General features: G+C 41.9%; 1 protein-coding gene across 1 annotated transcript; it reads left to right on the forward strand.

Annotated features, from left to right (window-relative positions):
* Positions 1–11,167: 11,167 nt before the first annotated feature.
* Positions 11,168–13,438, forward strand: LOC149265176 (uncharacterized). Its single transcript, XM_089392100.1, has 2 exons — positions 11,168–11,377; positions 11,827–13,438. Exons 1-2 carry the CDS (start codon positions 11,284–11,286, stop codon positions 13,251–13,253), a joined length of 1,521 nt encoding a protein of 506 aa, XP_089248226.1. The 5' UTR covers positions 11,168–11,283; the 3' UTR covers positions 13,254–13,438.
* The last annotated feature ends 675 nt before the right edge of the window (positions 13,439–14,113 follow it).

Consider the following 14,113-nt stretch of genomic DNA (forward strand, 5'->3'; position numbering starts at 1 on the left):
AATATACTCCATTGGCATGACAACTTTCGCACCATAAACTAACTTGAAAGGTGTTTGTCCCATTAATTTCTTGCACGTTGTCCTGTAAGCCCATAGTACGGTAGGTACGCGAAGGTCCCAATCGTTTTGCTGCGTGTTGCACACTTTGGTCAACGCAACCTCTACTATTTTGTTGAATGCCTCTACTGTCCCATTAGCTTGTGGGTGGTACGGTGTACTTTTCTAATGATACATCTGGAACTCTTCTATGTGCATGCTGATGGTTTCATTCAGGAAATGGGTTCCACGATCACTCATTAAGATATTCGGACAGCCAAATCGGGTCAACACGTTTTCGAACAAAAACTTCGCAACCATGGTGGCCGTGTCATCTTTGACTAGTTGTGCTTCCACCCATCGCGTCAAGTACTCCGTCGCAGTGATGATGTAGCGTGTGCCCGTCTTTCCCTGAGGTTTGATAGGTCCCATAAAGTCGATTGCCCATTTTTCAAACGGTTGTAGTGTCATTTGTGGATTTAACGGCATCTCATCACTCCACGAGGGTTTTCCAGTCCTTTGACACATATCGCAGGCCTTACAGTGTGCTTTCGAATCCTAGTGCATGGTTGGCCACCATAACCCTGCGCGAAGAATATTCAGTGTGGTCGCACATCCTGCATAATGTCCTCTTGCAGTGCCCCCATGTGCTTCCACAAGGATCTAACCTCATTCAAATTCAGGTACATATCTTTGCAATATCTCATCATTTCCCATTTTGTATAGGTGCCCCGCAATGACAGAAAAGTTCATCGCGCGCACCACCAATTCATTTTTCTGTTGGATTGAGTATTCCTTTGACGCCGTCCGTGTTGTCAGAAAGTGTCCGTTTGCGATGCGCACTACAAAGAGTTGTGCATCAAGTAGTCCCTCCTCCAAATTTGGGGGTTCCTCGCCTGTCTCAATGCATGACAAGTGATCTGGTCCTGCATTCAGGCGTCCCAGTTTGACTATGATCTCAAAGTCATATTCCTGGAACAATAAGAGCCAACTGCATATGCGCCCCCCAACACAGGCTTATTGACTAGGTATTTCAGCGCGGAATGGTCGGTATACATATTGAAATGTCGTCCTAGAAAATAGTGTCAGTATTTTTGGAGCGCGTACACCATCGCTAGCCCCTCGCACTCAGTGGTGGAATAGTTCTTTTCTGATTTGGACAATCTCTGACTTGCAAACGCAATCAGGTGATCCACGCCCTCTGCGCCCTCCTGTTTGAGTACTGCTCCCAACGCAATACATGATGCATCAACATGTACATGAAATTCCACATCGCATTTTGGGAAGACCAGGATTGGAGCAGAGGCCAGTTTCCCCTTCACGACATCCAAGCTTTTCATGCAATCGTCATTCCAGCAACATGTAACATCCTTTTTCAATAGATTTTCCATCAACCTTGTTATTTGGGCATAACTTTTGATGAACTTCCTATAGTATCCAGTGTGTCCCAAGGTAGCATGCAGTTGTTTAACACTTCACGGTGCCTCCAAATTTAGAATCACAACAATCTTCACAAGGTCCACCATCAGTCCTTGTTTGCAGACCACATGTCCTAGTAGGTTTCCAAAGGGAATAAGGAATGTGCACTTCTTAAGGTTCAGCGCAATCTGGTGTTAGTGGCAAGTATCCAGTATCAAGCATAAACTTGCTACATGGTGCTTAACTAATCCAAAGATAGTCCAATCATCCAGATAGACCTCCAAGAACTTGTGGATGTACTCTTTGAATGCAGCCACAATGATGTGCGAAAAGATGGTTGGTGCGTTCTTCAATCCAAAAGGCATAATGGTGTATTAAAAGCTGCCCCATTCTGTTGCGAAGGTCATTTTGTTCCTATCTTCTAGCGCGATCTTGATCTGATGGTACCCTGAGAACCCATCCGTGAATGAGTATGCTTCCTAATCACCAACATTCTCCAGTACTTCATCTGTGAATGGTGTCGGGAATGGATCGTGTATACAGGCGTCATTCAGCTTCCTGAGGTCCACGCATATTCTTATTTCACCTTTCTTCTTTTTCTCCTGTACTACCATAGGACTCACCCAGTCGGATTCTTCCACTGGCTCAATAATTCCAGCTGTGAGCATTTTGTCTAATTCTTCACAGACCTTTTCCTTATATTTTGGATTCAAGCGGTAAGGCCACTGCTTAACCGGATTTGCGTCGGGTTTCAGGGTGATCTTCATCATCCCTAAATCGCCAATGATCCCTTTTAAGTTCGTAATTTTGATCGGGAACAAGCCTTGGTATTCACGAGTAACTCAGTGACCTTATCCACCATGACATCATCCCAATAGTCCCCAAGCATTGCATACTTTGGCTCCGCCTTCGTTCCAATGTTTACTTGTTTTGTTTTTAACGTTGCGGTGATGTCGGGGTCCTCAATCGATGGTCCGCGAACCTCGTGAAAACCTTCCGTCTCCGGAATGTTAATATTTCGAGGGTCCTCATCATCCTCTTCAACAGTTACATTGTAACACTCCAGCATGCAACTTAGCTATGTCACCCATTCGGCTGAAGTACCTCCATTGGCTCCTGGGGTACTTTGAAGATAGTTTCCTTTACTGCTTGTAGCGCATCATCAATAGTATCCCACCAACAATCTTCAAATGTTGAGGTTAACAGAAATCCCTTGTACCATAGCGGAGCTCCGTCTTAGTATACCAATTCATGGGTATGACATCCAAGGTATGACAGAACAAATGCACCCATTCAGGTTGTGGCTCTTCCCCGTAAACCTTGGTCCATTTTACAAGGTGTGTACGTGGATCATCGCCTCCGTCAAATTTTTCTGTTAGTTGCATCCGCGGTTTCCCAAATTGTATGCGCATCATCCCTCTGCATTCGCACTAGTTCTCAAAATTTCTTTGATGCGTACCCCACCATCTCGCTGGCGTAGCGCGCAGTGCCCATTTTAGAGCGTCAAACTGCTGCTGTTTTGGTACTTCTTTTTCAAATTTGTCCAAGAATTCATCCATCGATGTCAACCCATCATACATAGGCAGATCCCTTGCCTTTGTTGCTACACAACGTAGTGACCTTAGCATCATGTTGCAATTGAGCGTAGTTACCTCGTGTAACCGCTTATGCCATCATTCTACTTCTTCATCTGAATCCGTAGTGCAGGAGTTGTTGCGCTCCCATGAAATTCTTCCATATGTTGCTGGATTCACCCAATCCTACTCTCGAGCAGTTATTTTGTAGATACTGTCGAGATCGTCATCACTATCATCATCGCACATCGGTTCTGTATAGCGCGCTCCTTCAGCCGGATCTAGCGGTACTACTACGCAGTGACCTATTCTCAAAATTCATTTTGCGCTTCTTCAGATTTATTACTCTATTCATATCAGTGGCCCTGTCTATTCCCAGTAGCATGGGATAGGGATTGCTGTCATCGACAATCTCTATCGCTTCGAAATTTGCAAGTGCACTCGCACCTTTGATGTCTATCGTTATCCCCTGCAATCTTCCCATTGGTAGGATATTTTGTTGATTTGCCATTCTTAATTGAATAGGAGACCATTGCAACGCGAGCTTACCCATGCGCTCTCATGTCTGCTTTGGTAGAACGTTCACGTCCGATCATAAATCCAAAATCACTTGATCCATTTCATACTCTCCGATTTGCATAGTCAATCTCATCTCTCTTCTTGTTTGCTTTGTGTGCTTCTCGGGCTTCCAGACTAAGCACGGTTCTCCTGACCCAGTGCACCTAGAGATGAGTTCCTGTAGTCCTTTCACAGCCTTGCTATCATGCAGCAGCTTCATACATGTCTCCAGAAAGGTAGTGAGCATTGAAGGATCCATCCCTGGTCCTAGTTGACCTTTACTACCTGAAGTGGAGGCCTCTGCAAAGATCTTCTTAGCTTTCATGAATGTGTCATTTGTGCGTTCCAAATCAAACTCTGGTTCCTTCGCAAGAGCCTTGCGAACCCACGCAGTTTCTTCCGACTGCTTACCTTTGTCATTCCCAGTTGTGATACCACTTCGAAGCACTATGTTTACGTTCGGGTCTTCTTTGCATGGTTCAGACCTCATCATTTGTAGGTTCTGAGTCGGGGGAGGCTGGAGTATCCCTTTATCGCGCAACCTCGCTATCAGTGTAGAGTATTCCTCCATCTCATGGTCAAACTGGGTACAATATAAACATGATGCTTTTGTCAGATTTATACAATCACGGGCATAATGCCCTGGCCCTCCGCAATTGTAACAAATCAGTATTCCGCGACCCCTTCTTGGTCCCATTACACCTCGACCTCGTCCGCGCCCTTGAAATCTAGCACGCGCCATCCCTGCATTTGGATTGAGGGCTCATGCTTCGGTCTGCACTCTATAAGCAGGAGTTCAGTCCATCATCAACTCATAACTTCTACAAGTGTGCTCATCATGGCCTACCGACTTGCAGAAATTGCAGAACAACTATTGGGACGTCTATGTATACTTCTGTAATAGGTGACAGTTATTTGTAACGTGCCGCACTCAATCCTGCTTGTGCCTCTGGTCTTAATGGCATCGGCCCTTTTCCTGCCAAGTAGTTCGCGAAGACTGGGCAATGGTCCTTGTCATGCCCCTGGCATTTCCATTTTATGCAACACACCTCCTTGCGTACCTCTGCGCGAGTTGTCTTGCCTTGTTTTAAACTTTGCATTTCCAGACATAAATTCTGCAGTTGTGCGTGGATTTGTTGGAATCCTAGGCTCAGATCTTGTATTGGGGTCTCATGCAGCCTCATTGTTATTTCCAAGGCTTCAGCCTAAGTAGATAGTTTCTGTTGTGATAGTGCAGTCCTTAGATGTGGCGTTAGTGATGCCACGAACCATGCACGATGTTGTCCATCTATCAAAGTCATGTTGGCTTCACGAATCATACTTTTTAGTCTCTGATCCAACTCCTAGGGGGTCTCGCCTAGAGGCATTGCGATTTCCTTAAACCTGATAATCGAATGTGTTTTTGATTTTGGCCTACTAAATTCCCAATTTAGCACAGTCTGGATATCTGCGATCCCCACATTTGGATGGTCATTAGAATGCTTAATGTACCATCTCAACGCGTGGTCCTACAACGCGCTAACCAACGTTGCCTTCTTGATGTAATCATTTGTGACTCCTTGCGCTTCCCATACAGCTTTTACCATGAACCAAAATTGGTCTGGATCTTTGTTTCCTACTCCCCTGAATACCAACAACTTTATTGCACTCGCCATACTAAACTATGGTGGTGGCAGAGGTGGTGTGGGCGAAGTTGGAGGTGAAGATGGTGAAACCCGTGGTGGTGAAGGTGGGGGTGGTATGCACAGAATTTGTTGTCTTATCAGACTGATCACGCTCCTCGGCAAAACTCTCGCGAGCTCCTCCTCGCTCTCCCATGGAGGTGAAATCAAGGGACTAGTCTCTAATTCTTCGCTAGTTCTATTTCTATAGGTCCTCCCACTTCGCGTTGCCCCAAACATCATTTTATTCGCATAACCCGCTTTTCACAGAGTGGCATTTTAATCGAAGTGTTCAAAGATTTAATGCACTTACCTTGCGGTCCTTTGAGGAAGCGTCGTTCCGCCTCGCTGTGACTGACTGTCATGTCTATCGCAAACTTGGTGATACATCCTCCTATAATTCGATCGAGCCAATGGTCCATAGCGCATGCGAGCTTCTCTTCCAATGCTTCTAGTTTGCGCACCAATTCTGGAGTCCCCACAATTGGTTTGTCGAGCCTACACTTTCCCTGACTGTCTGCTAGCTTTGCGATCCACTAATACAACTCAGAAGGGAAGGACGCAAAGAAAATTTCATGGATTTCCGTATATAAGTAGAGCTCCAACCACTGTTCCTTCAACACTCGCGAATTCCAATTTTCCTGTGCCGCGAACTCGTGAATTTTTCTGTCCAGCTAATTTTTAATTTCTTTCTTTGTCAGATTCTAGTGACACGACATCAGAAATCCCTTATGCAGATCCTGGTCCCAGCAACGGAACCACCTGTTGGCTTATTGGGGCTTGACCTAGGTTTGGAGGTGATTTAGCCAAACAAATCCCGGCACTACTGGCCCTTTCAGCAACAGCCCGTGGAGCGCGGATTGAGGTCTCACTCAAAGTAGTATGGGAGGGTGCTAGAACCAGGTTTCCACACCCTAGAGATGTCTGATGATTTTTGGTAGTCCGCGGTTTGACCCTGCACGCACATCACCATGCGCACTTATCAGTACCTCGCAACCTGTGATGTTGCCTTCACGCAACCCTACTTGGGGCTCGATTCATGTTGTTACCCAATCCCTTACTATTAGCCCGATATTAGCTTATCACTTAGCTTATATGCCTGTGTTTAGTTATGCTTAACAGTGTTTTATTCATACAAGTGCACACGATAATTAAAACAGTATAATTGCAAAAGATAGATAATAACTCAAAACAGATACACAAGATTTGAAATTAAACTTCTCTTTATTATTCTCTTTCCTTGGTTACAAACTCGACTCCGCCCTGTGCACTCAGCTGCAGGGGTCCGTGCACTCAGCTGTGGACTCTACTAGGGCTCTGTGCACTCAGCTGCAGAGCCTCTTCTTACTACTATGACCCAAGACTCTTAAACTCTTCTTCTATGCTTTCTTATCTCATTCTATCCATTAGATTCTATCATTTCTTCATTGATTCTCCTTTTACAACTTAGAGCGAGGCTCTATTTATACAATCCCATGGTCCGCAGACCATGGGTAGGCTAACACTACATTCGAAACTTAGGGCAGACAACCTTATGACTCTAACATACAATTTCCGCTCCGCGCCCGCAATTCGCAAAGTCTTTACAACAATGTTACTCAAAACTTGGGCTTTGAGCCCCAAAACATGTTGTAGGGGGATTCCATGCCCAGCAAAAGTAGAAGATAAAGAGAAATCACTTACATTATGTCAAATTTACAGATTCTACAAAAAAGATGTTCTTTCAAGTTCCAATAGCAAATATCTGATTAAAAAAATGCTCTTTTGAGATATTGAATTGTCTCACTTGATCAAAAGCTTACATACTTTTACCACTTGTTCTTAAGGTGATTAGATTTGTCTTTGCTTGTCCTTGCTCAACTTCTTTGGGGCATTTTGAGTAGTTGGTGACTTATGAGGTTTATTGAATTTTTTTTTCCAAGATGACAAATTCAAAATTTACCATTGGAAGAACTAGTTTAAAGTAGAGCAATGAAATAGATATATCAATAAGCTAGTCACTGACATAACAAATTTACAATGCTTGATAGGAGAGAAGTGGATCTTTTTTTGCACACTGATTAAATAATTCTTTCAGCTGATATAACAACTTTAATTCACCTTTCAGAGGTACCATGGTGAACTCTTATGGTACAAGTCACAAGCTTTCCTTTATTCAGGATGATATTTTGCGAGACTTGGCTATGTATTTGACCAAGTAAGGGCCCATAAATAAAAGCAAAAGGCTTCAGATATTGAATTGTCTCACTTGATCAAAAGCTTACATACTTTTACGACTTGCTCTTAAGGTGATTAGATTTGTCTTTGCTTGTCCTTGCTCAACTTCTTTAGAGCATTTTGAGTAGTTGGTGACATGGGAGGTTTATTCAATTTTTTTTTTTCCAAAATGACAAATTGAAAATTTACCATTGGATGAACTAGTTTAAAGTAGATCAATGAAATAGATATATCAATAAGCTAGTTATTGACATAACAACTTTACAAAGTTTGATAGGAGAGAAGTGGATCTTTTGTTGCACATTGATTAAATAATTCTTTTAGTTGATATAACAACTTTAATTCACCATTCAAAGGTACCATGGTGAACTCTTATAGTGGAAGCTACACACTTTCCTTTATTCCGGATGATATTTTGCGAGACTTGGCTATGTATTTGACCAAGTAAAGGCCCATCAATAAAAGCAAAAGGCCTTTTTATGCCTCAAAACAGAGACTCTATTCCAAAAAGGTGGACGAAGGGTATGAAGTGAGCGTTTGATGCTAAGATTGTTTCCTTCCACACAGGTTTCATGCATATTTATTTATCCTCTCCTTGCATATTTATTTCTCCTCTCTTTGTTGTTTCTCACCATTTTTCAATATTGAAATGTCTCACTTGATCAAAAGCTTGCAATCTTTGACATTCTACTTGCACATAATTTGATTCCAAATGTGTTAATTTCTACGTTATTGTATGTTAAGTTCCAATGGAAATATTTGTGTAATACATAAATCTTATAACTACCGTTAAGTTATTTGAATAGAATATCTGATACATAAACAAATAAAATAAAAAACAAAACTCTACATTTGTATTTTTGTACCTTCTCTACTAAATCAGATGTTGGATGGAGATTTTTTTTTTTAATAGGAGACTCGAGCCATTACTAGTAATCGAGCTGGGCTAGAAAGACCATAAAATTGCCCAAGGCAGATGAGGGCTCAATGTTAAGAACAGTGAAACATTTGTGAACCAATATGCACCAAAGTGTTGGGTTGACCACCGAGTGAATTGCAATTGTGATAACCAGCTGCATGGAAATCAGACATGAGTGTAGGTGATGGAAATTGGTGAATGGTAGAGCTGCTAACCAGTAGCCATGACACAATGAGCATATTTTAATATGTACGCCCAAAAGTTAGTGTTCTCAACTTTATAAACCATATGTCAACTTGGGCTCAAACACGGACAAGCCGCAGAAACATGAAACAACATGTTTCCAGCCACGGAAACACGGACAAGCCGCAGAAAATGGGTCACGCTAATCCGTGCAAAATCCTGAAAGGAAAGGTAACCATAATTAAAAGCCCGATTTTCAAGAAAGAAACTCTGGCTTTCGTGTCTAGCTTGTGGAAATCACACTGAAATTAAGGTCGGAAACATTAGTGTCATAAATGATACGAGAAGTTGCAATAGAATTAGAAAAATAATAACTAAGGGAAGAAATCGTGTTACCGTTTCGCCAAAGCATTGAACCTAGCACCATTCTGGCCATAAGCCACGCCAGGTCTGCCATAACATCGATTCGAAAAACTGGATAAGAAACAAGAATGGCACGGTCGGAAATGGGAAACCTTGAGGACAAAGCTGAAGCTATGCGAATAACAAAGAAGCGTCCACACCATTCCAGATTTGTAGACTTGTAAGGAGTGTGCAAAATCAAGGTATTTAACAAGGAAATAAATAAGGATCAAGCACAGCGCCCCCCTCGGACAATAATCCCAGAAGTAATAGACAAAGGTCAGTCTTGGGCGTACTTCGATGGCTTGGCCCAACCAGAGGGCTGCGGAGGAGCTGTCCTACACCTAAACGAGTCTGTGAGCTTCAAAATGTAAACGAGTCTGTGAGCTTGAAAATGAAAGTGGGACTATGGAGAGGCACTAACAACTTCGCGAAACTAAACAGTTCCAGACACCTCCTTCTCTTTGCCAAGTAAAAACACTGCCACAACATTCAAATTTTTGGAGACTCTCAGCTCATAAGCGGGACTATGGAGAGGCACTAACAACTTCGCGAAACTAAACAGTTCCAGACACCTCCTTCTCTTTGCCAAGTAAAAACACTGCCACAACATTCAAATTTTTGGAGACTCTCAGCTCATCATAAACTAGATAAATGGGATCTATAACTGTCATTTGCGTACACACTCAGAGACTTGGTGGAAGAAACCATTGATTTGAAATCACAGTTTGAGTTTTTTATCTGCTCTCTCATCTCTCATATCTACATAGAAAGGAATGAAGTCGCTATCTTCTTTCCAGAAAGGCCGCGCAGCTGACCAGAAGACAGTGGGTAATTCAAGAGTACAGGGATGGAAACTTTTTCCAAATCTACCACAAGCCTTTCATCTAAGAGGCGGTTCACCTACAAAATTGATCAATAGGATCATCCTAGTTTTTGCTTCTGTTTATTTTTGCTCTAGAGTCTTTAACATTGCAAATACAGTCATGGTTTTTTTAACCTTTCAAGTTTAATAAAAAATATGTAAATATAATGTTCATAACGTCTGAACTGACTTACCTGCTGATAGTAGTGAAAGCATTGCTCTAATGTTGACATACAACTTGTAATTTTCTTAATAATCTTAATTTAAATTGCGCAATTTTCCTTGAAAAAAAAGGTCTCAGGGAAAACATAAATCTTATTATTTGGGGTGGCTTACCCTCGAATTAATGGTAGACTGGAGCAACCCTCTGAATGTACCCATATTTGCAATCCTATAAGTCTTACCACTGAAACTGAAAGCGAGCAGGACGACTAAGAGGGGCCACTCTCTGCAGTTAGCTATTCACGCCTGAGAAATGAAGGGCGGTATAGGCAGTTGTATACAGTTTATCGTCCTAACTTCAACGTACCGGTGCCACGTGTATTAAGCAGCTTTTGACTAGCCCGAAATTTCAAGGATCATCAGAAATCAGATGTATGCGAATCAGAAATCGGGTATGGTTGTGGGAATTCCGTTCACGATTTTGGCTACTTCCTCAAGGGTGGCGAAAAGCGGTTGAAATTTCATGTGTGGTGGGTATGCTCATAGCTATGACAGGGTTCTGTAATGGATGTGTATGTGGGGCATGTAACCTCATAGCAATGAGGCGGTGGGTGGATCCGTCGTTTCATGGTTCTGAAAAGGACGTCTGGTGGGGCATGTATGTTCATAGCAATGAGGGGAGTCCAATTTCCAACTGTAATGGATGTGTGGGGCCCGGGGGCATGCATGCATGGCTCAGTCAATTCATCTGTCATGAGTGTGTGAGGGTGGCATGGATGTACATAGCAATGAGGGGATGGATAAGTGAATTCTTGGGAGATGGTGTTACATTATCAGAGCCCAGGAGGAAATGTATGAGAATGGGTATATATGAGATTTCATAATGGATGTATGTCTGCCATCTATGCTTATAGCAAAATGACAGGGTTCTGTAATGGATCCATGAATTCATTTGAACACCTAACAAAAGTGCTGGGCAATTTCCAAACACTAGTGTGCCCATTCCATCATGTATCCGCGTTTTGGAAATTTCTCAGTGATAGCATACCGCGTAGTCCAAGAAAAGGCAAGCAAGCGTGCCTTTCGCCGAACCTAGTGGTGGGTCGTCCCACTACGCTTTAGCGCCACCATCAAATGACATGCATGTATAAATGATGCTTAGGCCTAAATTTCCCACATCGTCTTGCAAATCTGAAAACGTTTCGCTTGCTATTTCGACAACAGGAGGGTTTTCTGCATTGCGACATCAACCGACTCTGCTGATCCAGCTCACTTCACATAATCTAAATGGGCATTCTCTTCAACGAGGTGGACAGGAGGGATCTTAGAGCTGGCGACCATGTTTACTCATGGAGGACAGCTTACACATATGCTCACCACGGTACATTTCCTCGCATTAATATGACCTTTATAATATTCAATATAGTTACAGAGAACTCATTATATTCCTCTGGATATTAATGCATTTGTTTTTAATTGGATACCCCAATCGGTTCGCTGGCTTTAGTTCACTTCAACATCATCCTATATCTATAAAATTAGGTTGGAGACACTACCAGGTGTTTCCTCCAAATGTTTCATTTATGGTTTGCTGCCAATTATCGTTATGCTTTTTATCTGCAATATTTGTCATTTCTGTTTTGGCATCTAACTGATCTGGATGCAGAGTTTGATTCCGTGTAGTTTATTGTTCTCGTCTACCATAATTTATTGTTCTCGTCTACCATAATGACTTTGCTTAGCTGTTCTGCAATAAAATGTTAATGGTTTTTGCATGACTTCCCATTTAAGTTCATCTCACGTCTTATGCTTCCTGGGGATCCTACACAGGAATTTTTGTTGGGGATGATGACGTTGTCCATTTTACAAGAGGGTCGGGTCAAGAAATTGGAGCAGGGGTCAGTTTAATTAATTCGTTTGCCTCTACTTCAATACCAAAACAACATCTGAGTTGCCCAAGATCTCCTGACAGCTGCGGCCTCCAATATGGAAATAGTGGAGTGATCCGGTCTTGTCTAGATTGTTTTCTTGACGGAGGAGCTGTGCATCGATTTGAGTATGGTGTTAGTAAAGCTGTATTTTTGGCACAAGTCCGCGGAGGAACATGTACACTTGCACAGTCGGATCCCCCAGACGAAGTCATTCACCGTGCAATGTATCTGCATAAACATGGTTTTGGAAACTACGATCTATTGTGTAACAACTGTGAGGATTTTGCAATATACTGCAGGACGGGATACATTGTTAAAAGAAAGGCCTCAGGAAAAAGTGGGCAAGTAGCAGCTATGGATGGCGTTCAATCTGCTTCTCGTCTCGCCTATGACCATCGAGATATGCTTACTAGCTCACTAGGCCTCGCATTTATGCTGGTTGGAACTTACTTTTTAAAGAGATATGCAGCAGATATTGGTGTTCGTGCTGATAAAACTAAGGTGCCAGTGGAAAATTTGGCTGCATTTCTTGATTCTGCAACTCGTATTGGCCTTGATAAAACTAAGGTACCAGTGCAAGATTCGTCTGTATATCGTGCTTCCTCAACAGGCAGTAGCGTAGATAAAGGTAAGTTACGAGGGGAAGACGTGGCTGTATTTCTTGATTCTTTTACTGGTAAGAAGCTTCAAGAGTTGGGAGATTTGGCTGTATCTCCCAACTCTTCAATTGGTATTAGCGTTGATAAAAGTAAGGTACCATTAGAAAATTCGGCTGTAAACCTTGAATCAGCTGGTATTCGTGTTGATAAAATGAAGGCACCAGTGGCTTCTTCAACTGGTAAGAAGCCTCCAGCGGAAGATTTGGCTGCATATTTTGATTCTTCAACTGCTATTTTTGCTGATAAAAGTAAGGTACCAGTGGAAGCTGAGGCTCTATTTCTTGATTCGTCAACCGTCAAGAAACCTTCATCTGATGAAAGCTCCACATCGCAGGCAATAAACAGAAAGAGAAGCTCCAAGAAGCAGAAAAAGAAGCTCCGTCAACAACAGAGAAGAAACTGTGAATTAATGCAAGAAGTTAAAGATGTGGCTCAATTTCCTGATTCCTCAACTGGTAAGAAGCCTCCAGTGGAAGATGTCGCCGTTTCTCTTGTTTCTTCTACTGCTGAGAAGCCTCCAGTGACTGAAAATTCCTCAGCTCCGGCAATAAGCAGAAACAGAAGCTCCAGAAAGCAGAAAAAGAAACTCCGTCAACAGCAAAGAAGGAACTGTCAACCAGTGGAATGCCCGAATAGTAGTGGACCCTGCATTCTCCAAGGAAATTGATTTTCTTTCGTGGGAGACGAGGATTAAGTGTGGCCGTCATAATGACGATTATGACATGGCGATGGTGAAACAAATTAAAATGTTGTCATCCTTCTATCATCTATGTATGTGCAATGAGTTTCTGTCTTGTATGCGCAATGAGTTTCTGTCTTGTCTTGCGAGAGATAGTGATGATTCTCCGAAATGTATATGACTTGAATTTGTATAGTTGGAACAGTTGTAATTTCCTGTTTAAAAAAGTAAAATTAAATATATGTCTTTGTAAATTCAATGAATATCTATGATTTTTAAACGTTAATCGTGTATATATGGACAGTTTTTAGATGACTAAATTAGTTATAAAGAAAAGGGAAGAGCCTGCCAAGAATTAAAGGAGAATTGATATTGATATAAAAAGAAATTGATATTGATTAAAATAGATTATATTGGAATTGTCATGATAAAAGAAATAATATTATAATATAAAAATTGGTAAAGGTCTATATTGCATTATTCACTTCAGAAGAATGAAAACGCCAATATGGAGGAGCCTGTTGTAGACGACGTGGATCCTCTGCAGATATGGGAGCGACTGTGGACATAAATAAGAATCATTCATTATTGGTTCATTTGAGGTTAACTGTATGTTAATAAGGAAAAACATTGGATGTCCTCCTTCCCCAAAGTCCATTCTCATAACTGATACAGAAATATGATTACGGTTTGATCGCTGAAGCTTTTTCTAATATTTGTTTAATTCACTGTCAGCTAAAACTCCAGATTGTCAAAACTGTGACTCGATCTGAGCTTTTTGTAATCTTTGTTTAATTCACTGTCAGCTAAAATTTCAGATTGTGAAACTGTTACTCGATCTGAGCTGT

Source organism: Pinus tabuliformis, chromosome 6 (genome assembly GCF_031772625.1).
Source record: "Pinus tabuliformis cultivar Carrire ecotype Pingquan chromosome 6, CPIR1, whole genome shotgun sequence".
Lineage (NCBI taxonomy): Eukaryota > Viridiplantae > Streptophyta > Pinopsida > Pinales > Pinaceae > Pinus > Pinus tabuliformis.